The sequence below is a fragment of the Numida meleagris genome, chromosome 1, assembly GCF_002078875.1.
Source record: "Numida meleagris isolate 19003 breed g44 Domestic line chromosome 1, NumMel1.0, whole genome shotgun sequence".
NCBI classification, from domain to species: Eukaryota; Metazoa; Chordata; class Aves; order Galliformes; family Numididae; genus Numida; species Numida meleagris.
This window is the reverse complement of record NC_034409.1, coordinates 49,629,540-49,656,915: the sequence shown is the minus strand read 5'-3', so window position 1 is coordinate 49,656,915 and position 27,376 is coordinate 49,629,540. Positions and strand designations below refer to the sequence as shown.

Below are 27,376 nucleotides of genomic sequence, written 5' to 3'. Positions count from 1 at the left end.
AGTCATTGCCCTCCACTGCCAACTCCATCAACCGTATATCACTTATGCATGTTTGTGAGGTGGACAGGTAATGTGTTCATCAAAGCATCTTGCTTGATGACCTCTGTCTTTGCATGTGTAATCACATCATCAGCTGAAGCCAGTGAAACTGAGGTGAATGAAGTAATTCACTCATTGTCATAAGGCCCTGCTAAATACATTTTTATAGCCAGTGCTAAAAGACTATGCACTCTGCTCATATTGTGCTAATCCATCTGTAGTGGAATATTGTAGTTAAATCTCATTACTGAGTGCCAAATGCAGCTCCTTCATGATGCATTATTTTGAATGATGAGTTTTCATTTTTACATAACACAGCTATACTGTGAATTCACTAATCTCTAAAAATATTTTGAAGTAAACTACAGTTGTTCACATATATATGGCCAAAGTCCATAATATCATGCAGCATCATTACGTTTTTATTACCTGCTCGTTTGATTGATTAACAACATTCTGTCTCTCATAATGGCTATTTTGATTAGCTGTGAGGTTTGACTAGAGAAGCAATAATAGAGATTATAGTCGTCTCTGGAATGATCTTGCAGTATCCAGCAGCATCTAGTTTTAACTCTAATCCTGAAGGTTCCGGAATGACAAATGCCTTCAAGTACTTCGCTCTGTGCCTTAATCCACACTGGTTCAAAGGGAACTCATACATCTTTTCAGAGCCTAAGATAAAAAGCCACACAAGCATCATTGACCAGTGTTTCTGTACTAACAACAACTGCTTTTGAAAACAGATATAATATTGCTGTTCTAGCTCCTGCAGATTGATTATTACAACCTGACCAAGTTCTATGGCACAGTGAAAATGGACACCATGATCTTTGCAGTGATTGAGTACTGTGAAAGAGGATCCCTGCGGGTAAAGAATTTTGCAGTTTCCCTTCCCCAAATTATCATAGTAAGAAAACAAATCTCCTGCTCTATGTGGCCCTCGTGCTGCAGCACTGCACCAGGCAAGTGGTAGCAAGTTTCTAATGTTGAATTCCTTCCCCCTTGCTCACCTCTCCCCAAACTTCCTGCCTGTGGCTGCCATCAGACTGGTGGTTCTCAGTAGCCAGAGGATGCAGTGAGGTGTGAGCAAGGGAATATAGGCAAGAGCTCTGCCCAGACAACAGCAGCAGCCAGTATCTATTATTTTCCCTACTGGGAGCAGATAGTATATAATGTTTACTTTATTTTCTAAGACGTAGCTGTTGTCTCTTCTGATGCTCTTGCAGCTCCTGCTGTGGCCCCAGAGTTTGAAAACACAGAGAAAATAATATAATATTAATTAGGGGCAAACAGTTTAAGACTGGAATATAGTCCCGTGCTGTAAGCCCTTCGTTCTTGTTTATAAAAGGAAACAGTAAATTGTTACGTGGCAAGAGTATGGAAAGATTTTATTATTTTTAGATTATTACTACCGATATTATTTCAGAGCTAATCATGGCGGTGTCAGATTTTCTGCAGACACCAGTGTCTTTGCTTCTTAGACCATACAAAGACTCTCATCAGTAGCAGTGGGCTCTGGAACAAACTCACAGCAAGGCAGCAAAATAACAGATCTATCTCCAGTTAATTTCTTGTAAACTCATGGAGTCTTACTTTTAGCAATGGAAATCATTGTGGTTGGAACTGTAAACCACTGTCCTCTTATGTTAAAAGATGACTCTACTTTGAGTTTATAAGGCCATGAATTAGTTGGAAGAAACTGGATTGAGCACAAAACACAGATTGTCCTTTCCTCTTATATACCTTATCCATTTCTGTCACAGCTTTATTAGACTTACTTTGGCTTTAAGAGCACATACACAATTTACTTCAATTACACAAAACCCTTCTTTTCTGGAGTCCTCACTTTTCTAGTTCTCTGTAAACCTAAAATATATATAATATTCTCTGTCTTCTGAGTCAACTTGTGCTCTAGTGCATGTATTCCTAATAGGCAGGTCTGACTTACTCAGTCCCTGGTTGAAAGGCTATGCAATACTCAGATCTCAGCTTCTACTTTTTCCCTGATGCAGATTAGAATCTTTTTTCTTCCCTTGCAGGATGTTTTAAATGATAAAATCTCCTATCCTGATGGCACATTCATGGACTGGGAATTTAAAATCTCTGTCATGTACGATATTGCCAAGGTAAGTGTGCTGCTGACCATTCAATATTAATCAGCCTCTCCTTACTTGCAATATGGATCCTTTGGAGAAAAACAGCTACTGCAGTTTTTCCCTTTCCTTGATAGAGCTGGATGCCCTTCCACTCTTCCTTAAGAAAAGCCTGTGGCTCTCAAACTGAAGGATTAAACAGGGGACAGATTTGGCTTTGGGGTATATATGAATAATAAAATATGCACCAAAAGAAATGTGACCCAAAGATCAAAGGGTTACAGTTTGATGACTGTGGCTCTGATTAGTAGGGCCTGGGCAGTCATGAGCCCTGTAAAACAGACTGTGTTTTCTGGCCTCAGGCAAGACTTGTGATGGAAAGCTATGGTCTTTCAAAATGATGGAATTATTTCAATTTGTATCCAAAAACAAGATCAACTTCTTTTCCTAAACAAGCTCTGTTTATTTTGCATCTTGATTTTCCCACTCTCTAGTGAGACTCATTTCTCACTAGGACTACCCATTTCAGTCAGCTAGAGAGGGACAAACAGAAATACATAATAAAGCAAATTCTGTTCTATGCTATGGACTTGCATCTGATTAGCTGGTAGATAAGGAAACTTTGTAATTCACATACATTCATAGAATCATAGAATCACCAAGTTTGGAAAAGACCTACAAGATCATCCAGTCCAACCATCCACCTATCACCAATAGTTCTCACTAGACCATGTCCCTCAACACAACATCTAAACGTTCCTTGAACACCTCCAGGGTTGGTGACTCCACCATGTCCCTGGGCAGCCCATTCCAGCGCCTGACCACTCTTTTGGAAACGTAGTATTTCCTAACATCCAGCTTGAATCTCCCCTGGCCCAACTTGAGGCCATTCCCTCTGGTCCTATCACTAGTTACACAAGAGAAGAGGCTGACCCCCAGCTCACTACAGTCTCCCTTCAGGTAGTTACAGAGAGTGATAAGGTCTCCCCTGAGCTGCCTCTTCTCCAGACCAAACAACCCCAGATCCACAAATTGTATCCCTGCAGGTAATCCAGAGCACTTTTTGCTAGTGTACAACTGTTGCTGGAAGTTTTTCCATTTCCCTACACACTTCAGTTCTGCCTTGGTCTCCATGATGTATGACTCCACTCCATCTGTTCTAAAGAGATATTGAAAATCTTGCTCTTTATTAGAACCTCCTTTAATCCAAATTGTCACGGCTTGTTGGCCTTCTTAATGACTTTCAGGTTCAGTTAGTGTTCAGCATTAAGCTTCATTTTAAATAGCAGCAGTGTGATTTCCCTTCCTTTTAGGATATCAAAAGAGCAGGGTGTTTTTTAACCCTTTGCGGTTCACATTCAGATATTACCTAAGAAAATGCTGATAGGTAGTGGCTCTATGTATGAAAGACGTGGAAAACTGCAATCCCTCTGAAGGGAGTGACCAAATGCCCAGTGACTACACTAGGTGTGACCAGGACTTCAGAACCATTTGTTCACCGCACCATTGGTAAGGAGGACATGGGGTCTGGGGATGGATGGAACACTGTGTCCATTCTGTGGAACAGCTCCAGAGCATTACTATATTAGCAATGTTAGAGTTGGTTCAAAAAACCTTCCTGAAAACTTGAACTTAGGAATATATGACTATAAATTGCCATTTGGATGATCTGCCAACCTCTCCTTCTCCTGCCTCCTCTCCACCTGATGCTGTGGTGGAGTCTCTGGGACCTAGACATTATTGTGCACTTCCTGTACTGCTTTTCACTAACTGCAGCTTCCCGCTTGAATGTCTTCTTGCTTTACTTAAATCACATCATGACCCTTCAGCTCCTGTTCCCCTCACCCCAGCACATGCTCTTCTCAAGCCCTCTAACAGCTCTTCAGGCTGTTTTTTGTTTTCAGGTAGGTATAAAGGATGGTTAGAAGGAAAGAGGAAAATATTATCAGGCACATCTGTGAGACTTGTTTCTTCAGAAACTGTTAACAAGGAAGCTCTGGTATAAGGAAATCAAAATTACCTTTGCCTATAATTTGATGCTGAAACTGATTAGGAATTCTGCTATAGCAAGGGGGTATATTTCCTGGATGATATAAGCAGGAGAAGGAAGAAGGCACAGCTGGAGGAAATAGGCCCTGGAGCAAGCAAAACATCCTGGATAATGTCAGTAGGGCTGCATGATAAAAACTGCTTAATCAAGAAACATTTTCCTTGGATATAGTGTGCACACAGTCTCTGTAAATTCTGGCAGGGTCTAGACAGGCCCAGGATAACCAGTCTAACCACATTCTCAAGGGATTGCATCTGTTGCATACTGCTTGTCTCAGACATACAGGTTCTGTGCCCCTAACTCAGCTCATGTCTCAGTGATCTCTTGCAGCACTTACTGGTCAATTCCCAAGGAGAAAAAGGTACAGAAGAGGCAAAAACCCAGTATGTCATATAGCGTATGCCTGCCCACATAAACTCTGTAACCCAGATTAAAGTCTATCAGTTACCATCTAGGAGATTGAGTTGCACTTGTAGGAATTTCAGAGGAAGACCATTCACAGAAGAAACTAAACAGATAAAACATACCCGTTCTCACTTCCACAGATTATACAAAGGCTGCTTTGAAAGTAATGCCTCCTATTTTATCATGTTGGCCCACAGTGTCAGAAGCAGACTTTGGTTGTATGGCAGTAGAGGTTGAACCTTCCCATTAATATTCTGTTACATTTCGTTGCCATGTGACAGATGGCAGCAGAGGGGCAGTCTGACAAAATGGCACCTGACATGGAAGTGCATATGAAGCAAAGGTGTGTCATTGAATTCCTCCGTGGGGAACAATGGCACCCACTGCCATTCGCTGATGCTTGCTGAACACTGATGGAGACCAAACAGTAGATGTGAGCACAGTGAGGTGGTGGGTGGTGTGTTTCAGTGGTGGCAACAGCAACAGTGGGTCACCTCCACTGGTGCAGATTTTTACAAGCATGACATGCAGGCTCTTGTTCATTGCTGGTGAAAATGCATTGCTAGTGGTGGTAACTATATTGAAAAGTTCTGTCTTATAGCTGATAATTTGCTTTATCAAATAGTGTTATTCTGCTCTTTTTATCTGTTGTAGTTTCCATGCAAATAAATAGGAGGCATTACTTTTAGAGCAACGTATGTAGATTATGCCTTTTATACTGAATTACAGAGAGGAGGACTATATGAAGAAAAGCAACCAGCAACAGGCTAAAAGTAGACGTGAGCTAAAATATTGTAGGAGAGAGAAATGAAACAGAATAAATAATAGCAGGAAAATATAAATTAGCACACGTACACTCTTCCTCAGTTTACACCTACTTACTAATGTTCTTTTCCTGCTATTCGTCAGTGCTGGCCACTTGTCATGTATTATACCACATTTGATTGTCTTGTACTAAATGAACAAAATTCAGAGGTAGTAAGTAAAAAATATCAAACTACACACCTTTGTATGTGTGTGTGTGTTGTGAGTCAGGAGACTCATGAATCTCAGGAAATACAGCTGAAACTATATTGGCCAGTCCTCATTGTGCTCAGTTCCTAGTTTAGCTCATGGATAATCAATACGTATTCACTAGTGCAGAGAAGGCCATTAACAGTCGGGTCAGAAGTGACCTTTAGGACTCTCTAGTCTGATCACTTGCCTTATGTAAGTAATAGTGTATCATCTAATCTGCCTTAACCCCATGCTGGACTGCTGGGAATGATCTACTGAAATGTTTCTGAATGAAATTTCTGGTGACTGGTAATCTTCAAAGATGATCAGACGTAAAGAGCAGTTATTCTCATCTTTGGTAACCATTGGTTATATATGCAGTTGGAGACATTTTTTTGTTTGACGTTCCCACAAATCTGTACTAGATTTAACAAAAAAGTATTTATCACAAATGAAATCAATGCTTCTGGAGGAGGAAACAAACTTCTCTAATGCCCTAGTGGTGATCTAATCTCATCAAAACCCAAGATGTGCTTTCAGGAATTTGTTAACCAACAGGAAAGATGATCATTAGTCAAGACATGATCCTTCTAATAATCCATCCTCATTTCTTAACACTGACTGCTTCTATGATCTTGGAAATTCTTCTCTATGAAATACTTCTTCTCTCCTTCCATGACAGAGAATTGTTGATAAACGCAATTTAATTACTTAGACACATATTATGCTAACACTTCATATTCTCTTTGACTCTAGTAACAGCGGAGAGTCTCATTTATAGTCTTGTCTTGTCAACCACAGGGAATGTCTTACCTGCACTCAAGCAAAACAGAAGTCCATGGTCGACTCAAATCCACAAACTGTGTAGTGGACAATCGCATGGTTGTGAAGATCACTGATTTTGGCTGTAATTCAATTCTGCCTCAAAGGAAAGGTAAAAACAATACCCAGTTAGACTGTCCTTCATGCTTTCCAACCCAGTGGAATTTTCTTATATTCATAGTATAGTAGGGCCTAATGACATCTTGTACACAGTACAAAACATACAGTACAACTTTGTTTCATGTAGCAGCCATCGTACAAATTATATATGAAAACTTTCATAAGTAACACAATAAAAATTATTAGCAAGTGGAGAAAGAAATTAGGCAGTGTTGGTGAGAAGGAAATGGAAGATAAATTTTAAAATTATATTTGGATAAACAAGGAGACTTCCCTTGTGAGAGAGATGCAGTAAGTATTTTCAGGATCCAAGGGCTTCATGCAAAAAGCTCCCATAGGGCTTCATGCAAAAAGCTCCCATAAGCAGTAATAGTGGACTTGTGTGAAGAAAGAAAAAGGAGAAAAGTACCACTGGGTACTTGTCATTGATCAGTTACATGTGTTATTACAGTGCTGTGTAATTTAATTTAAATATTAACACTTGTGACTGTAATCATCCTTAAAAATTAGTAATGATATGTAATGATAACAGTGTTTTTCATTCCTTTGGTAGGAATATAACAATATCTGTTCAATGAGCTCAGGTTAATTTTCGCAGCTTTTGGTTACATTTTCTATTTCATCTAATAATCGTAGGACAATTCTGTAGAACAGAGCATTCCTTTCTACACATCTTCTCCTTTCTACTTGATCTTGAGTGCAAAGATAAGCCCTTCTGGAATCATGTCATCTGAATCTGTTTAGCAGAGTTTGGAGTTTAGTAAGTACAAGACTGTTGTATATTATCTGAGAAGAACCTGTGGTTGCAAATGGATTGAGAGAAAAATTTGAAACTGAGACACAAACATACTCAAGAGTAGCAATGAGAACATAAGAAGAGTAAGAAACTTGCATTAAATGAAAATGTTCTGTTAATTCATAATTTTGCATGTGTTGCACTTGAATTTATATTATGATTTAATTTTAATGAATTTATCTTCTTATGCTGCTCTTAAATACTTTGGCAATCAGCCTTAAAATTTCTGCCCCCTAGGCTTCTTTCCTTGAATAAAACTTACTGGTTCACAAGATATCTACAGATTCATTGTGGATGTTGCAGCCTGATATCATAACACTGTTTTCAGGGTCACAATCTGTCTGTTATGATACATCATCAGCATGTCATATAAAACTGTCATACCATGGCAGTATTCTAGTCTTGAAGTACAGTGGGGCTTGGTGACTTAGAAGTACAGAATAATAATTTCTGTAGAAAGAAAGTGGTTACACGCAAATAGCATTTATGTCAAGCTCAAAAGCACTTGGAGATTACTTCTGTAGAGTCACGATACCAAGGCTACCAGGAAATATTAAAGCCTTCTCATATGACATCTTGAATAACAGACTCCATGCATATGGTTCCAGAATTTATGCCTCTGCATGTATTTTTCATAGCACTGGCATTCCTTGGTCTTATACAGATGCATGGGCTATTTCTAAGAAGTCCATGTGAGTTAGCTAAGAGGAGCAAGTTGATTGCCAAGAAACATAACTTTTCTGGAGGTGTGAGGGTCTGCACCAACAGTGAAAACTAGTATTGTTACCAAATCCCAGCCAATTGCAGATTACCGCATCATAGGTTTATCTAACCTGCATTGATGTCAGCTTCTTGCTTCTCCAAATAACTACTAAAGGAGGAAATAAACAGTACCAGTGAACTCTGTGTTTTGTATGAAAAGAATAAATGGAAAATGGCCAATGGATGCTTTTGAGAAGGATTACCCTTTTCAATTACTTTTCTCCTGTACCCATTTACCTTTTTTCCCCACTGTCATCTGGATTTTCAGACCTGTGGACAGCTCCTGAGCATCTCCGTCATGCTGATGTATCTCAGAAGGGTGATGTGTACAGCTATGGGATCATTGCCCAAGAAATCATCCTACGCAGAGAGACCTTCTACACCAGACACTGTCAAGACACCAAAGGTAAATCCACAATTTTCTCCTCCACTGCAGCCTTCTCCAATGCTATAGCTGTAAGTAGCACATCCACAGGTTTTTGCGAAAAGTGCTTTCTCTGCTAGGTGCATGAACCAGTACTTCTTTCACTGTGTGATGAACAACGAGCATGTTTGAAGGATATCATTGTGGAGGCAATATTCCTGTAAATTGGGTTTTTACTGAGTTTTCTTGCCCTTTCTCCTCTCCATCCCACCTCTGCCACAGTGTTATAGAAGTTAACCTTATACAAAAGCTGCCTAGATTTACTGTGACATTTAAGGCTACAAAAGGTTGTGCAAAACATATAGTAGTTCACTCACACTGGGCATCACAAATCAGCAATGTCAAAAGAGAACAACAAAAACTCAGCAGCATGACATGACATTTAAAAGTTGGCAATTCGGACCTTGTTCCAGCCTGTCAAATTAATTTTAGTAGTTTATCTTCTGTCAGAAAAAGAATCTCCTCACACAATTCATCCATTAAACCCTATTTTGTGACATTGTTTTTGAATGGATAACAGCACAGACAATACCAGTGCCCATAATCCCATGCATTATTTTATATTACTATGTTATAACCACCATAAAGGCATTCAGGTTTGAGATTTTCCTAGTGACAGTTACCAACAACAAGTTTAAACACTGCCTTTATCTCTGAGTCATTCTGAAAGATCTGCTTGACATTTGCTAAAACATCTAGAGCAGCAGCTAGCCAGCCTATCAGCTCCTTTCCTGAGTAACATTTGAGAATAACATCTAGGCCAGGCTCATCATCTTACGTTATTGCAAATTTGTGCTCTTATCCAAGGAAATACAGTATTTCACATCATCAGCTCTTTAATATATAAGTGGATGTAGGAGAGATTAGAAATACCTGTTCCCCTTTGACAAAACTATTCAGTCTTTGTGCTGTGTGACAGATGGTCCCCTGAACTGCATGCAAATAAGACAGGGTAGAGAAAATAAAAATCCTTGTACTCCTTATCTTTGGGAAGAGAGAGCCGAAATCATCATGAATACAAGAATTTTAGATTCAGATTTAATGCAATGGAAAGGAATGAGTTATTATATTTTGTTGAAGTGGCTCATCATTAAAACATCAGGATTCATTCATTAGACAAGACAAGGCAGCAAGAGAGTACACCATACTTACTCAAATGTCTTTGAATTTTGTTTGTATCATCATCTAGTTTGGGGAAAGAGTAGTTCAGACCTGACATGATCATTAATTTACAAATATCTAAGTTAAAAAGAGGGAAAAGAATGCAAAATTAGAGTCAATGATAATGGGCAAGGAAATGTCCCTGATGCATGTTACATACATTTAAGTGTCCTGTGAAAGTCTTTCAGTAGCTAGGCTATCAGAAATTAAATTCTGCAAGTTAGAAGATGCGATATGGATATTTCAGGATGACTGATATAACCACTTCTCCAGGTCTTCACAGGCAGCAGCAAGGACTGTGTTCAGATTTAAGAGATGTTTAATGAAGCCTATACCCAGCCTCCATCCACAATTGGGAAAATTAAGCTAAATTTTCAAGTACTCAGTGAGCTAATTATTTCAAAATGCAAACAAATATTGATCAACTTAGTGTACAATAATATTACTGAGTGAAAAGAAATCCCACAAAGATGATGGGCATACAGAACTGTATTTCTAATGTATAGAAGTAACTAGGTTATACTCCTTCCCTTCTACTTCCTTGTGAGACAGCTGTTAGACCAGCTGTTGCTCTACTCTTTTGCAGAAACACTTCATTCACTCTCAAGACTGAAATCTTGTAATGAGTGAATGTACAACTCATGCTCCATGCTCTACTACTTCTTGCCACTGGCTAATTGCAGTGTTGCTAATAATTGGTTTTACTTAGTCTTTCAGGTGTATACGCAGCTTGGAAATCTATCACATTCCTCTTGCATTCATGAGACTTACACAGGTTCTTCTGTCTCTTCGCTCACAGGATTTGGGCTTTCCAATTTGAGCGACCCTTAAACAAAGTCTCCTACTCCTTCTCTTGTCTGTAATTTCTGCACCATAAGCTACTGCTTTTTTTTTTTTTTAGGGTCATCATGCATAGTGGGCATGCTTGGCATCCCTAGCTACTCTAGACATGTACATACCATCAGGATGACAAATCTTCCTCATCTCATTAGATGCTTCCTTTGGCAAAATATAATCAAACATCATTAATAAGTATGTTTCACACTTACAACTTCTCTCTCTTCCGTAGAGGTCAAAAAGTCCTTCTCTTTTGGTACTCTCTCCCTCTGAAGCTCTTGAGAGAGCATTTTTTTTTTTTTTTTTGCTTTAGCTCTTTAAATTTTTTGCAAATGCAGTCTGCATTCTGATGTATTCAGAATCCAGGTAACTTTCATAGAATGGGTTTCATGAATGTGAGTACAAATGAGCTAACAAACTGGATGTTTTTATACCATACATATTAATAGCTTAGTTTTAAGGAAGTTGGGCATCTGGAGGATGATTTTAACTGATCTGGAGAGAATTGTAGGTCTCCATGTGTTTGATCATGTTGTAATATTCTAGTGGGCTTCTCACATAGTTTTTTTACTATAGCTATACTTCATGCTGAGAGGCACACTAATAATACCGGATGTTCATTTGGGAGGATGCCATAACCATGTCTACCATGACCAATAAATACTCAAGTATATCCCTATTCATTTTGCTTTCAGGGGCATTCAAGCCAGCCAGCCTGTTACAATCTTATACCATATTTTCAGAAAAGCTCCAGAGCTGAAATTCACATCAAAGAGAAGGGAACCACCTTCAAGCTTTTGTTTGAACAGTAGCTTCTAACACATCATAGGATGCTATCCACAAGGAATGTTCTTCCTATGCTTTTTTTTTCCCTTTAATTAAACTTTGCATCTTTTTTTCTTTCTTTAGAGAAACTTTACAGAGTGGAGAATGACAAAGGAGTGAAGCCTTTCCGACCAGACCTATCCTTAGAAACAGTGGGAGAAAGAGAGATGGAAGTAAGCTAATCATTAACAAAGCCATTTTTTTTTTTACGTGAAGGGTAGAAGTCCTGGCCAAACTAGCGCTCCTGATCACAAGAGGATGAAAGCTATGCACATTTTATGCCAAATGCCTTAACCTCATGGGAAGAAACGGTATTCTGTAGTTGTTACTAGTGAAGTGAAACAACACTAATGAAATTTTCTCTTCCTTCTTTAGTGTATTCCATGCAGCAACTCTTTAGTTTTCTCCTAGTGATGGGTTTAAAAACTAAAACATGTTAAAAGTAGATCCTTCATGACGTTGAACTTTTCATGAAATTGCTTGTCTTGAAAAAAGGCAAATGTATCAAACAATGCTCCCCTGTCTCTCTAGAATTCACAAACAACTATATTCAGTTTGTCTGAGTCAAAAGAGGTCATAAAATAAAAAGGGAACATGTGCTTACTTAGTTTCGTATAGTCTTAGGGCTGAGAACAGCTAGCTATGCCATAAGGAGAGTGTTATACTGATATATGAAAAATTACATATCATCATGTAGTGAGGGTTGTATATCTATGTGTGGGAAAGTAGCAGTCTGATCTGCATAGGAAAGGATCTGGGATGGATCAGTTTTCTGATCCAGTGTACCATATACTCACAAAGACACTGTGTTGCAATAATTCAGGGAAGGACTATCATTATCTTTTGAAAGTACTCTCAAGTAGTAGTGCTTACTTATCTTTGTATTACAGTGGTGTGTCTTTTGAAATCTGGTATTATTCCAGGGTGCTAAACTGATATGTGAACTTTAAATAATGCATGAGGATCACAAAGTATAATATCTCAGGGGAACTGGTGGCAGTGCAACACATTTCACAGAGGATTCATCTCACCTATCTTCAGACATCTACAAGCTGTGTATCTCATTCTGACCTAGCCACCACAGGTCCCTTTTACATCTGATAAGAAAATACTCATCCATATGACTATTTGGACCTATTTTATATTTTTAGATCAAGATGCCTTTCTCTCTACTGATTACAAATGTTACCCAGGGTGGCTATGCCAGACACAAGTACCTACCTTTTAAACAAAACTACAAGTGGGATTTGCCTCAGGTAGCTTTAGATATCTGCAATGCACATATCTACTTACTCCATAGTCACTGGAAAAAAAATTGACAGTTACATGGTGCTACTCTTTTGATCTCTTCTTTAAGATGGCATGAATGACATCTCAAATTTACCTGTTTCCATTTATTATATGCCCCTAGGACTTCTTGCTCAGGTGTAGAGGTCCGTATTGCAGACATCAGCATATTCAGTTGATGAACTCCATTATTTCTGGCTGAGTCACTAGTTTCAGAAAATTCCCAAACTCAGAGTTCTGGAAATATAATTACCACAGCATTTACTGACATGTCAGTAACACTACCTGGCACCAGTTGCAAGATGAGATCCATTTACTTGCCTTTCTTTTACATATTGCAAATTCAACTGAAGATCATGTCACTAGCCACCACAGAGTTAAGTTTCAGATGCCTGCAATGAATGTCCCAACCATAGATTCATAACAGTTAGTCACACATGTCAATATGTTGCTTATCAAGAGTAACTGGAAATGCCCTGATGAACTAGTGCTATTTAGCTCTATTATCCTTCTATTCGCACTACTCAGTTGGACTTCAATTTTCATTTGAAGGTATATACACTAGTGAAGAGCTGCTGGGAGGAAGATCCAGAGAAAAGACCTGACTTTAAGAAAATTGAGAATATTCTGGCTAAAATATTCAGGTGAGCATCTGGGGCTCATTTTTTCAAGTTGCTCCAAACTCCTCCTGGGTGCTAGAAAGCTTGTATTTTTAAGTATGTAAGCTGATGTTAATACGGTCCAATTAGTGTCTTCACTTTGATTTGTTCTTTGCCACAAAAGTAGGTGAGCACATGCATATGTGCATGTACACGTGTGAACATGTGCAGCTATGCATGTATTAGCTGAATGAGGGTGAGATGATCACCATACCTCAAATTGGTACATTGTGAAAGTAGCAAGCTGGATAATTAGAGATTGAAGCCATTCAAATAATTCACCTCCTGTCTCTAGGCAGGAGTTGGATAGTGAGTCACGTTGTCTAAGTTTCGGGAAATAAAGGCACATAAATGTTTGGAGGATGATTAGAAAGTTTGGATGAGCTGAGTTGTGCCATAAATAACCATCTAGACGTCCCAAGTTGAGCTGCCTAAAAGTGTTGGGTTGTACCTCATCATAGCAGTTAATTATGGCGTTTTGTAGCCATAAAGTTGCGGGATAATAAAAGCCATAATTGAATAAAACCTACAAGGTTATACAGACCTTTCACCTGGCTACTGCTACATTGTTCCTACAGAGTTTAGTCTGAATTGATTAGTTAGATGTCCAAACAGTGAGCTTTTAATCACTCTTTGGAAATAGCTTCCCAGTTTTTAAAACTCTCATCATCCAATACTAACTCACATTACTTTACACTTTACATGGGCAGAAGGAAAACTACACTATGCAAAACCAAGTGTATGAATTGAGTGAATCATGCTGCAGATGAATGGAAAGAGGTAGCTTGTTCATTTCCTAAGCCTCAATCCTACAAGAGGATGGAGATTGCCTCTTGCCACATGCAACAAGGTGTTTAAGGGGTCTCGGTGCATCTGTGACAGGAAGACTTGTCTAAAGTAAGAGTGGCTTTAAAGTCTGGTTAAAAAAGAACAATAGTCTGACATTTCCAGTCAGTCTGGCTCCATCTACTTTCAGACTACTGAGACAAATGGGTTATGAGTAGCCCATGTTACTGTGCTTCTATTTCCAGCAATTATGCTTCTGACTGAAATCCGCTGGATCTTGTGACCAAAACTAACTAATGGACTAATTGTTGTATTGAATTGTTCTGACTTCCACAGAGGTAGCCGCAAAATTGTCTCAGTCTTTCTTCCTAAAATTTCCATAGAAATGCTACATGCTGTTTTCTATCCATCTTCTTTAGCTTGCTCTTGAGATTTGAGCTTGCTCAAATGAATGTTCATGGATTACCGAAGGTAACCTGGACTTGGCAGTATTAGCAGGGCTATGACTTGAAGGTGCTTTAAGAATTAGCAGCTCTGAATGACCAGTGTGGGGCACAGACTTTCAATTCATAATCATAAGTCTTCCAAGCAATAAAAAAACATGCATTTTAAGCACTTTCATTCTAACTGTACAGAAGTTAAACACTGGAGAAGTTTTGTTACCTCTCTCAACAATATGCTTCCATCATCCTTTCTTTTTGGCTCCTGTGCATTTCTGTTATTCCCAGTAACTACCATGGCCAGTCCAATGAAAGCTACATGGATACCCTGATCCGACGTCTACAGCTGTACTCCCGGAATCTGGAGCACCTGGTGGAGGAGAGGACAGAGCTATACAAAGCAGAGCGAGACAGAGCAGACCAGCTTAATTTCATGTTACTTCCAAGGTTAGTATTGACCAACAGGATTTTTACTGACATTTTATTTATATATCTCACCTGATTTTTGGAGAGTGAAGGATGGGATTAATATTAATCTTACATTTCTTCAACTGAAATGCTACTTCCTCTGTTCTAATTCTCCCCACCTTACAGACAAAATGTCAGATGTAGGAGGTGCCAGCAATTCCCTCTTCTGTCTCTCTGCACGGCTCATTTGAGGACAATGGGTAGCAGGCAGGGAAAATGTAGTCTGATTCCCCATACAGATCATTTCCATACCTATGTTAATCCCCTGCCTAAGGGTCTGATTAAGTTCAGCATTTAAATGTAGTGTTAAAAAGATTTACTGAACTGGTGCCTTAATTATGAAAAAATAGTGGGAGCTCAGATAAACTATATCTGACATACAGTTACAGTGTGATGATTTAAGCCAAAGAAGAAAAAAGCTTCAGCTGGGAAGCCAATTTAAAGTATCTTCATTCATCCATAGAATGTATTTGCCTGGAAAAGTGTGGGATTGCATTGAGGCCATCCTTCCTCACTTCTTATTAAGGCTGATAGTGTCAGATATATCTTGCTAACATTTGTATCACAACTGACAAACGCCTTCAAGCTTGTGCATACCACCCTAACGCAGAAAAGTACATGCCCACTGAAAAAGTGGTCTTTTAAATGAAGATTGACTGTATCGGTCCTTCTCATTTTATCAGTGTATTGATCTGTTCAACCACTTGGCAGCATTTTGAATTACCGAGGACATTCAGTTTTAAATAATCATTGTAAATTCTAATTGACAGACAGGTAAGCCAGTCTGCTCAAGCAGCTGTATTCTCTTTAACAGGAAGTTATTCATAGTGACATTGTGTTTAATGCTCAAAGCTGTCAAGTACTCAACAAATAGCCCAGAAAGAAGATGAGAAAACTGTGTCTCCTCACCATTAGTATGCACAATTTTGTGCAGCGCAAGTCTGTGATGGAGGCTGGTTACTATCTCCATTTTCCTCAATTACTTGTAGGATACAGCTGGAATCCTAACGCTTTATGAAGACTTATTCTTTTCTCCTAGACAGTACAGAGTCAACTATCCTGCAAATTCAGAAGCAGGTAGTCTGGAGAGCTGGTGTGACTGTCAGGTTTGATGGCAACCTCACTTTAATCTTTTTAAAATATCAATACAAAAAATGAAGTATTATAATATTATCCCATTCCAAGATATTCTGAAGTCCTTTGGGCAAAAGGGCAGAGGCATTTACAAAGACATGGGGAATGATGTTTCTCACAAGTTTCCTTCTCTGTAATCTGATCTTGATAGGCAGGAAAGAAGAACAAATCACTGAGGTCTCCATTCTCTGATGAAGTTTCATGCCAAAGCAGTACTTGGACCCCTCATCTTCCTCAGCCTCTCTTTATGCAAAGGATTTTGCAAGCCTGTAGTACATTAACTCAGTAGATGCAGAGATCCCTGGCTGAAAGGCATTATGGACATCTAAAATGCTATTACAACGGCAGTTTTCAGCAAACAATTTGATGCTTCCTACCCAGAAAGCAATGATGCAGTTGAGTTGTGTGAGAAAATACCGTTAATGTTAAACACTGTCTTCCTGCCTTCTCTATTTCCACAGGCCAGTAGTAAAATCTTTGAAGGAGACTGGTCTGGTAGAACCAGAGCTATTTGAAGAAGTCACTATCTACTTCAGTGACATTGTTGGCTTCACCACACTCTGCAAATACAGCACCCCTATGGAGGTAGTAGATATGCTGAATGACATCTACAAGAACTTTGATCACATTCTTGACCATCATGATGTTTACAAGGTGACTAGCTCCTCCATTTTGCTCAGTTAATGACCAAGCAGCACAGAAATGAAACTGGCCAAGATTACCTCATGTCAGTATGTTTGTGTGCCAGCTTAGAGAAAGTTTTATATACCAGGTGGTCACAGATTCCTTAAGTGAAATGCCATGTACAGTCATAAATACTCATATACAAAAAGGTGTTAGCTACCTTAAACAAAACAATCCTGCTGACTAGGGACCAAGTTTAATCATAAACAAGAGGATATGATAAAACTGTTCCACTCTCAACTTCTTTGCACACTGTGATTTCTAATTGTGTTTCCACAGGTAGAGACCATTGGTGACGCTTACATGGTGGTGAGCGGTTTACCAAAAAGGAATGGCAACCGACATGCAGTAGACATCTCCATGATGGCTCTGGACATCCTTAGCTTCATAGGATCCTTTGAGCTGCGACACCTGCCTGGTCTGCCTGTCTGGATTCGCATTGGAATTCACTCTGGTACACAGTGGTGCTAGTTCAGCAATAACAATGTCGTTGCCTTGTTTTTGAACTTGAAGAATAGATATGGAAGTTGTGGGTAGACACGATACACAACTGCTTTCCTCGTGAAGAATCAGTTTGAAAATGATGTGCCCGGGAGAAGGTTAACAGAAGTAAATAAGCCACTAGTTTGTTCCCATCTAGTGAAATAGGCTGTATCTATTCATTCATGGCTTAAATCAGTAGCTAGTAAGAGCAACTGTGATTGCTCCTGGTATGATCAATTGTAAGCTTTCAATGGTCATTCCACCCTGACCAAGGTGGAGATCAGCCATGGCCAGACAAGCATGTCTGGCCACAGAACACAGGACTTGGTCTTATGCTTTTGGAGACAAAAGTTCTGATTACACCTATGTGGGAATTCATGCTTCAATTAATTAAGAAAAATATTTATTTTCCAAAAGAAACTACTCAACAATCTCAGGGACTTTAAGAAAACATCTTTCATTTTTGCTTGTTTCAACAGTTATCTAAACAACTGCCAAAGGAGGAACATAACAGTGAAAGCAACTGAGCACTGGGATACCCCTTGAGGCAATAATATGAAACCCCTCTATAGTTAAACTTATTCTCTATTTCTTTTGCTTCCAAAACTGTCAGTAACTGTATTTTCTCCTGCACAGAGATTATGTTTAAATGCAATTAATACCATGCAACTGTGTCCCATTTTGTTCTAAGTGGATTCCACAAGACAAGCAGAGCTAGGCCTGGTTTGGTGAGGAACGGGAGATGTCTAGATGGTTTAGTGGTAGAGAGCAATACCACTGGTGGGGAACACAGTGCTCCAGTAGGTGCTGCAGTGTTCTGCAATGGGAAGAGATACCTTTCAAGCTAGTAATCTCTTGACCAACCTTTTTTTCATTCTATGAATCCCATTTCTAGGTCCATGTGCGGCTGGTGTGGTAGGAATAAAAATGCCTCGTTACTGTTTGTTTGGAGATACAGTGAACACAGCTTCACGGATGGAATCCACAGGCTTGCGTAAGGATTTAAGTTTATCTGTCCATATGACAGGATCGAAGGCTATTGGTTAGTTTGTGACTGAAATGTCTGTTTTCAGCCAAGAACAATTTGTTATCAGCTTGCAGATGTTTTAAAGATGAAGAAGCCCTATTTGTTCTAATTACCAATTGTTTCACTGTCCTGTTTGGCAATGAAGAATTGCTCCTTGTTCCTGCTCCAGTGCTGGTAACAGGGAGTACGTAGGCTGGTTTTTGCTAGCTGAGTTTTTCTGGAAGATATACTACTGATGTGCTTGGGATTTAATTTTACCATATGAATGTTGGATTTCAGTTCAACCTAGAACTGTATCACAGTTTTGTTGTGTAAATATGTTGACTGTACATTTTAAGTTGAAGCAGTTACTACTTCAGCTACACCATTAGGGACCTGTGCCAAGAGCAGATTTGTCTTTTTTCTGCCCAGTGTCTCCATATGACTATTCTCTTTGCAGGATTCTTCCCAAATATTCTCTTCCCTTTTAGCATATAAACACTGCAGATACATTTTCAGATTGAGCTTTCATTGTCTATTTTTTTCTTAGCTTTAAGGATTCATGTAAGTGGTTCCACAATTGCCATCCTGAAAAGAACAGAGTGCCGGTTCCAGTATGAAATGAGAGGAGAAACATACTTGAAGGTAACCTTTACCATGCACAGAGAAAACCAGTAGTATAAAAACCATTATATAGCTGAGAGTACCCTGCAGCTTAATTAAGAGCTAGGGAACAAAGGTTATAGATCAATCAGTACCATGAGCTCTAGTTGTTGAAGACACTTCTATAACAATGATGCAGGCAATGAAAAGCTGCCCAAGTGAAAAACTAAAGTAACATGAAGATGTAGAGAATAAGTGAAACATATAACTGAAAGTTATGGAGTAATAGTAATGGTGAATTGGGCTGATGGAAGAGAAGCAGAATCTACTGTTAATTTACTCTTGCTCTGATATCTGACTGTCTACCTACTTATCTATTTATTTCAGTCTATGTACCTCAGCAGATGTCTGTACTTGGGAGCTGATAGTGGGTAGCACAGCTCATCTCTTCCATGGTTTCAGGTCACAGAACAAGTGAATATGCAACTACATCTCACCCATTATTTTTCTCTCCACATCCAATTTTTAATCCTTTGCTGTGAGCAAAGGCAAACACAGCAATGTGCAATATAGAATTATTTAAGTAAATGAAGTACAGGAAATTGCAGTCTAATCCTTCAATTATGCTTTCTCTTCTTTGTCATACCTATTTAGGGCAGAGGAACTGAGATTACTTACTGGTTGACGGGTACTGAAGACAAGGAATATAATCTCCCAACACCTCCTTCAGTGTAAGCTGTTTTTTTTTTTTCAATACGTGAAAAGGAAGGAGAAATTTCTAGTCTTTGAACTTTAGACTTAACTGTTCTTATTTGGAGCTTATGGATATAAGCACGTAAATATTCATTACAGTATTAGCTCTAGGACAATGTATGTGCTGCTGCAGGTTGTTTGTATGCTTAACAGGTTCATTTCATTAGAAGGGTAATAACACTTACAGGACAACTTGCTGATGTGATGGAGATGGACATAAAAATTAAAAATATTAATATTCCATACCATATGACATTGCTTGTTTTGTAAATATATGCATACAAGTGATGCACAATGCAATTACTCACCACTTGCTGACTGATACTCTGAGCAGCAAGTTCCCCCCATGACTTACTACTGACAGTTTTATAGTTTCCATATGGTACTACATAGTATGGAAGATCCCTTTGGTCAGCTTAGGGCAGCTGCCCTGGTTCTGTCCCCTCCCAGCTCCTTGTGCCCCCTCAGTTCCTTTGCTGACAGGGCAGTATGAAAAGCTGAAAAACTGGAACGTCCTTGGCTCTGTACAGCACTGCTCAGCAACAACTAAAATGCCAGTGTGTTATCAATATTGTTTTTCTCTCAAAGCCAACACACAGCATATCAGACACAATGAAAAAAATCAACTCTGTCCCAGCTGAAGCCAGGACAATTCCCCAAAACTTTAACCCTTATTGTACCTGTGTGCCACACTACATGCTACAGCTAGAGCATAATCACAACTCAAATGTGCAGCTCTCTAATATCATGTTATTTTGAGCAGGATTCTGTTAGAAGAGGCAGGCAAAGCAACTGTAGTATTTGCACAGGCATGAAGTGTTTAAAAATTGAACAAAATTTTACTTCTTAACATGTATGAGTATAGTATATTTAACAAGAGAAAAAGAAGAGGCTGATTGTAGCAATTGGAAAGACCAACATGATGGAAAAGGTGTTACAAAAGAGGTAGAAGGAGTGGCACAGTAGCAAGATGCTACAAAGAAAGGGAAGTAAATCACTCATCCATATCGGAAGAGTCTGGCTTCACATGGAAAAGCTTCCACCAAGGAAGGATCTCCAGAAAGAGATCCCTCAGTGGCACTCAGCCCTGAAATGAGGCCAGGCTCCACCCCCCTTCCGGTCACACAGTGAATTGCCTTCACCTGTGCTCCCAGGGCTGACTGGGTCTTTCCTCCAGGTGCTCAATCAGTGGTTCAGGCCATGACTCAGCAGTTCCCATACACTGATGTATTGGAACCGAGTGGTAATTTGCATTAATACTAAATAAAATATAATAATAGTGGGAGTGTTGTTTTTGAGAAATAGTGCAAAATTGAAGTCAGGATGACTGTCTTCATTTCATCTGTATTTTGCATGTGAGTACTGCATTTGTTCCTGTTAACTCACTAGAACGTGGAATTTCTTCACTTTCTACTTTTGTATACAGTCACTTTACTAAACAGGGATTTGCTGCTATCTGCTTTGAAGTAACAGTGTTTCAGTACAACTTGAAGCAATTATATTGCAAATTGTACTTTGCTGAATACACTGGGATCTATTATGGTGAAAGGCATAAGTACATAACGTTTCCTGCCCATTTATTCCAATCTACCTAAGAGAAAAGAGATAACTAGCAATAGGATAAAGGTTTTCTCAAGACATTTGCAAAACAGAAACAATCAAACTTTTAATCTACTACAGAATCTCATGAACTTAGCTTTATTTAATGGAAAGTAGAAGTGTTTGTGCTGAGCAGAAAGCACTGTCAGACCTGTTTATATGGCACAACTCTCTGTAATCTCAGAACTCCTTTTCTGAATTAAAGTGATCAGTGATTGAATTGGCAGTTGTTCTGAAATTCAACTATTGAAAATATCTCTTGAGCTGGATGACTGGGCTCCATGATGTTTTTGTTTTCACTTCCTCATCATAGGCTCTGTCACACAAAATTGCCCCTTAAAATTCTCATATAAAGGGTACTCCAGTAAAAACCAGGCAGATAGGAAAAGTTTATGAAAACATTGTACTTCTGTTACTGAAGACCACCTGAAGCTGAGTGGTGGAAGTACTGGTACAAGTAATGGTGTTGAGAAATAGAATCTGCTTTGATTGGGAGCGAGTCTAATTTATGTTTCCTTTTTCATGCAAATAACGCTAATTTTATTTTAGCTAATGACACTTCTACAAATCTCCCCTGTAAAGATGGTAATCAATGCTACCAAGAAAAATTGCATGTAATTCCTCAATTATATTCCCAAATCCAAAACCTGGATCCAAAACCTTTACATCAGTAGTGTGTGAATGACATCAATATGAATGTGGGATAGAAATGTTTAGAAAACATTGGAGATCTAGGGATCACTAAAAGCATGTCAGTCAGTGACCTTTTTTCCATCCTGTTGCTTTCAGGGAGAATCAGCAGCAGTTAAAAGATGACATAGCAGAGATGATAACCAAAATTCTTCAGAAAAGAGAAACCGAAGGGTACAGGACCAGAGAGATTAAACGGGTAGCAAGCTACAGAACAGGTACCCTGGAATACTTGCAGCTGGCCAGCACAGAGAATTCTGCTACATATCTTTAAGACTGGATGTCTAGTGTGACTTAAAAAGCTACAGCAGCTCCCAGGAGTACTTCATATAAAGGCTGGAGGCTTACGTTCTCAGCTGGAGGAGAAAGAAAATACCTTTCAAGGCAACCATTCTACCACTCAACCTGCTAGCAGTACATCAAACCTCTCTTCACTGTCACGTCCAAATTGTCAGATGACTTCAGCAGGAGACGTGCAATCTGATTTGAGAGAAATGAGACCTGACGATACCTTGTCTATTCTTGTTTGTTTTTTAAAGGTGATAGCCTGTTCAATAATTCACTTCTGAAAATATTCACAGCATAGCCTTAATTGCTCATGATTTTCAAATGTTGTATTTAATTTGTAATTTTTATTTGAAGAAAGCTTTGCTGTAATATATTTGAAAATAACATTAAACATACTGTGTAAGTCTGGATATTTGCCATTTTGGTTTTTTTTTCTGCAGTTTTCCCCTCTGTCTCCCACATTTTCTTTAGCCAAGCTGTCTTTCTTAAGGAGATAGCTCTTCCATTATTCACCTTGGGAGATAACTCCAGAATCTGTATGGTTTCTAAAGCTTACCTTAATTCTGCAAAATCAAACAGCAAACCTTGCTTAACAGACCCTTTCATATCTTTCCTCTACTTCTTTTTGTGCCCCCAAACCAGAAGTGCAACAGAAATGAAAAAAACAAACTTCTTTGTGTTTTTCAAACCTCTGGAAGTTTCAGTTCAACTTTAGGATGAAGTTTCACAACCAGACAGAACTCACATTTTACTGAGATGACTCACTCATAAACTGACACATGGCATTTATTAATAATCAGATTTTAAAAGCAGCCAAAGAACAGCGGGTGCATGTAGAAGAAAATCAGCATTCCCATAAAGAAATAACAACTAGCGAGTAGAATTTTTTGCAAAAGCTTTACGTGCATTGGTGGCTTTCAAAGCAGAGCTACTTCTTTCAACAGCTGTCAAATACTAGTCAGTATTCAAACTGTAAACTTTGGTATATAATTTGTCCCCTAACCATTCTTTTATGGTTTTGAATAGCAATTTTGTCCAAGGAAACAATCTTGAAAGGGTCAAAAAGAGCAAGACAGTTGCCTATGTTTTGTCTTTGTCAACCTCAATTTGCTTTTTTGCAAACTCACAAAAAGCCCCACACCAAAAACAAAACTCAACAAAACAACCAAAGTGTAAATATACAAGTTATAAAATTAAATCAGGTTATACTTGTAAGGCTTATAATATTGCTTGATGAATGTAAATTTCTATAGACAGGAATACGTTATAGGCAGAAATAGCAGACAGCCTGTAACCAACAGCTACCGGTTTCAGATTTTATGTTAGCAGTCTTTAACATGGGCTGGCACTAAGAACATACCACTACTTTTCTTGTTCGTGTCTTAATGGAACAGCTCATTGGGATGAGGACAGAAAAAAATGACTGGTATTCTAAAACTGGTATGTATTGAAAAGAATATCAGTACAGTATAAAAACATAAAGCTAGCATGCCTGCTATTTCCTGGCCCAAGATGCCAATCAAGAAGCCTTGTCTCTATGTCTGCATTCCTTGGTGAGGTGATACTTGGCACCATGGGTCTATTCTGGTTGCTGTATCTGATACACTCAGCAAATGCAGCTATACTGCAGTGACAAGTGCTGGACTCCTCTAGCATGAAAAAGTCCACTTCTACTTCCTTAAGCAGAGTTGTTCTGCTCTTTGAAGTGACTTAAGTCTGCTTTTAAAGAGGAGCTATATGGGTTCCATTTGTGATGCTCCTGAGATATGAATTATTCAGCAAATATCTGCTGACATTAGGACAGTTAATTTAGACAGTTTTTAGTTTTCAGTAGCCCTTCTCTTTCCTGCACTCTTTAGATCATAAATGTCATGTAATTCTCTGCAGATAGATAGTAACTTTAACAATCAACTGACTGAGTTTTCTGGCACGCTTGTTTTCTACGTGGTTCTGTTCTTGTACATTTCTGTCACCCATACGTCACAACTACTCTTTAAAAATTTTCACCTGCTTTCTGGTTTGAATCTGTCTTAGATTCAGTGTCTTATCACTGCATATTGTTACCAAATGTTGGATTAAAGAGTCCTCTGCTATCAGAAATCTGTCACTGAACCATAATGGAATGGTTTGGGTTGGAAGTGACCTTAAAGCCCATGCAGTCCCACCCCGTGCTGAGGGCAGGGCTGCCACCCACCAGCTCACGCTGCCCAGGGCCCCATCCAACCTGGCCTCAAACCTCCAGGTATGGGGCACCCACTGGGAATGGCCACAGTTGCAAACCCGAAGGAAAGTACCAACTCCTTTTTCTGCAGGGAAATGTGCGGTGGTTTGACTTAACAGGGCCAAAAGATGCCCTTCCTCTTTGTAAAACGTGTGGTTTGACAAGACACCATGTAACTCCTGTTGCTTTACAGGAGCCTTCCCTGGCAAACCCCGGAGGTCAGTCAGCCCGGCCAGCCTGGGGGGCCCGGCAGGGTCAGGTCCAGGGGTGCCCCACCACAGTGTTGTGCCGCTCCAGGCTGGTCTGTGTGGAGAGGAGACCTGAGCTTGCCATGCAGTGAACCCCAGCTCTCGGATTGGCTTTGGGGGTTCTGAAACATCTTCTGTGCCTCAAAACACATCCAGGTCTCAGCCCGACACCTTCCACCATCCCCTCCAGCGGGCTGCGGGACAGCCGGACCCGGAGGGCAGCGCAGGGGCCAGGCCTTCGGGGCGGCTGGACAAGGAGCCCAAGGGTCCCCGAGAGCCCCGGGGCCACCACGAGGAGACTTCGGGCGGGCAGCGCGGCGCGGGGTGACGAGCAACCGCCGCTCCCTGGGAGAGGAGGGGGCAGCGAGCTGCGGGGGTAGCCCTTGTCCCGGTGGGGCCACCCCCAGCACGGGGGCGCCGGGGCCGGGGCGGGCGCCAGAGGAGGCGGGGGCAGCGGCGAGACCTGCCCTGAGCGAGGGAACTTCTTAAAGTCCTGCCGCCTCCTAGTGCCCAGAGGAGACGCGGGGGAGCGAGCAGCATGTCCCGGCTCGGCAGCGGCCCGCTGTGCTGCTGCTGGGGGCTCGTCCTCGTGTGGGCGGTGGTGGGGATCCGAGCAGGTGAGGCGGGCTCAGGGAGCGGCAGCGGGGTCTCGCTCCGGAGCCTTCATGTCGGGTTGGGCGGGGGTACTGCGGCGTTGCCTGCCGGCCGGGAGGGCTATCCCGGCCCGGTTCCGAGCAGGCGCTGCGCCTCGTGCCGGCTTAAGGGACGCCCGTGACGCCTGGGGAGCGGCTGCGGGGGGTAAATGCTTTATTCAGAGCGCGGTGAGGCGCTGGCACAGGCTGCCCAGAGAGCTGTGGGTGCCCCATCCGTGGAGGTTCAAGGCCAGGTTGGATGGGGCCCTATGCAGCCTGAGCTGGTGAGTGGCAGCCCTGCCCACGGCACGGGGTGGGACTGGGTGGCTTTGAGATCCCTTCCGACCTAAGCCATTCTGTGGTTCAGTGAAGTCTTCTAGGAAGTTCCTGGCTCGCTTACTAATTGCCACAGAACAAGGGAAAATTCAGGTGACAATTGTTTTAACATGTCCACATTGTTACAAGCATCCCATTTTGTGGACTGTCCTATCTCATCTTGGAGGCCTGCTTTTCAAACCTTGCTTGAACTTAATGTTGAACCTAATGAGGATCAACAGGGCCAAGTGCAAGGTACGTGGGTTGGGGCAATCCCAGATACATCTACAGACTGGGAAAACTCGTTGGGTGCAGCCATACAGAGAAGGAACTGGGGGTCCTGATGGGTGAAAAGCTGGACATGAGCCAGCAGGGTGTGCTTGCAGCCTGGAAGGCCAACAGTATCCTGGGCTGTATCAGAAGAGAGGTGTCAGCAGGGTGAGGGAGGGGATTGTCCCTATCTGCTCTGCCCTCCTGAGGCCCCACCTGGAATACTGCATCTCGCACAAGAAAGATGTGGAGCTGTTGGAGTGGGTCCAGGGGAGGTCATGAAGATACTCAGAGGGCTGGAGCACCTCTCTCTCCTGTGAAGACAGGCTGAGGGAGCTGGGCTTGTTCAGCCTGGAGAAAAGAAGGCTCCGGGGAGACCTCATTGCGGCATGCCAGTACGTGAAGGGAGCTTATAGGAAGGAGGGGGACTGACTTTTTACATGATCTGATAGCGATATGACAAGGGGGAACAGTTTTAAGCCGTAAGAGGGGAGAGGAGGAAATTCTTTGCTCAGAGAGTGGTGAGGTGCTGGCACAGGCTGCCCAGAGAAGCTGTGTCCCTGGGGGTGCTTAAGGCCAGGTTGCATGGGGCCCTGTGCAGCCTGAGTGGGTGGGTAGCAGCCCTGCCCTCAGCACGGGGTGGGACTGGGCGGCTTTGAGGTCCCTTCCAACCCAACCATTCTGAGATTCTATGAATTGGCAAAAATTTTCATTACTGCCTTAGCAGGACTGAAGGAAGAATCAACCATGGAGCATGCAGAAGGAATTGAAAGGAAGTTTAGGGTGTAAAGTAGTTTAAGCTAATACCTGATTCCTCACATCATAATTGAAGTAGACCAATAGAAGACTATTAAGTAGCATATAGAAGTGCCTTTAGGCTATTTAATAGAGCAAATATAGCTTTCGATGTTGTGAATTTTCTTGTTTATCTTTGTTTTGTTTTCCCTAAATGTGTTCATTAGTATTTTGAACTCCTTGAGGATTCTTCATTGTGCAGTTTGGAAGATGTTTCTGGAGAATGTTCTCTGGTAAAAATCACTGAAAATTAGGGACTAAGATTAGTGAAGCTATTTGTGAAACAACTACTTTTGTTTCCTCTGTGGATGATGTGCACTGGTGACCTACAGTTGTTTTAGCAAGTATCTTGTTCACAAGCATCCTTGTGAATGTGAAAACCATACAAGATTGAAACTCCTAAATCATAGTTCACACATTTGAATATTGCCCCTCTCTCTCTCCAGTAATCAGAAATCAGGGGATTAGGATTCAAATAATGATAGGCTTGTTGGTGGCAAATTAAAAAATTGCTCAAAATGTATGAGGAAATAGGATTAATTAAGGCTGGTAGGATAGAAAACACAAATAACTTCAAGAGGAACAAGAATGTATTTAGTTCTTTAATTGAAAATTATTGGCTTTCATGTTAAGTTCCTGTGCGGTTTAAGCTAATCTCTGAAGAAATCCTGACGTACTTAATGTT

General features: G+C 40.6%; 2 protein-coding genes across 2 annotated transcripts in view; both read left to right on the top strand.

Annotated features, from left to right (window-relative positions):
• The window catches only part of GUCY2C (guanylate cyclase 2C), a 44,499-nt gene extending 21,879 nt beyond the window's left edge, over positions 1-22,620 (top strand). Inside the window, exons 15-27 of the mRNA XM_021384434.1 lie at positions 803-907; positions 2,079-2,165; positions 6,385-6,517; positions 8,352-8,489; positions 11,415-11,503; positions 13,170-13,261; positions 14,791-14,949; positions 16,566-16,758; positions 17,068-17,242; positions 18,167-18,265; positions 18,828-18,922; positions 19,535-19,611; positions 22,022-22,620. Of these exons, the coding sequence (XP_021240109.1) occupies positions 803-907; positions 2,079-2,165; positions 6,385-6,517; positions 8,352-8,489; positions 11,415-11,503; positions 13,170-13,261; positions 14,791-14,949; positions 16,566-16,758; positions 17,068-17,242; positions 18,167-18,265; positions 18,828-18,922; positions 19,535-19,611; positions 22,022-22,196 (1,617 nt within the window). The 3' untranslated portion in view covers positions 22,197-22,620. The remainder of the gene's footprint in view (positions 1-802; positions 908-2,078; positions 2,166-6,384; positions 6,518-8,351; positions 8,490-11,414; positions 11,504-13,169; positions 13,262-14,790; positions 14,950-16,565; positions 16,759-17,067; positions 17,243-18,166; positions 18,266-18,827; positions 18,923-19,534; positions 19,612-22,021) is intronic.
• PLBD1 (phospholipase B domain containing 1) overlaps positions 25,139-27,376 on the top strand; it is a 36,174-nt gene continuing 33,936 nt past the window's right edge. Inside the window, exon 1 of the mRNA XM_021378972.1 lies at positions 25,139-25,296. Within this exon, the coding sequence (XP_021234647.1) occupies positions 25,218-25,296 (79 nt within the window). The 5' untranslated portion in view covers positions 25,139-25,217. The remainder of the gene's footprint in view (positions 25,297-27,376) is intronic.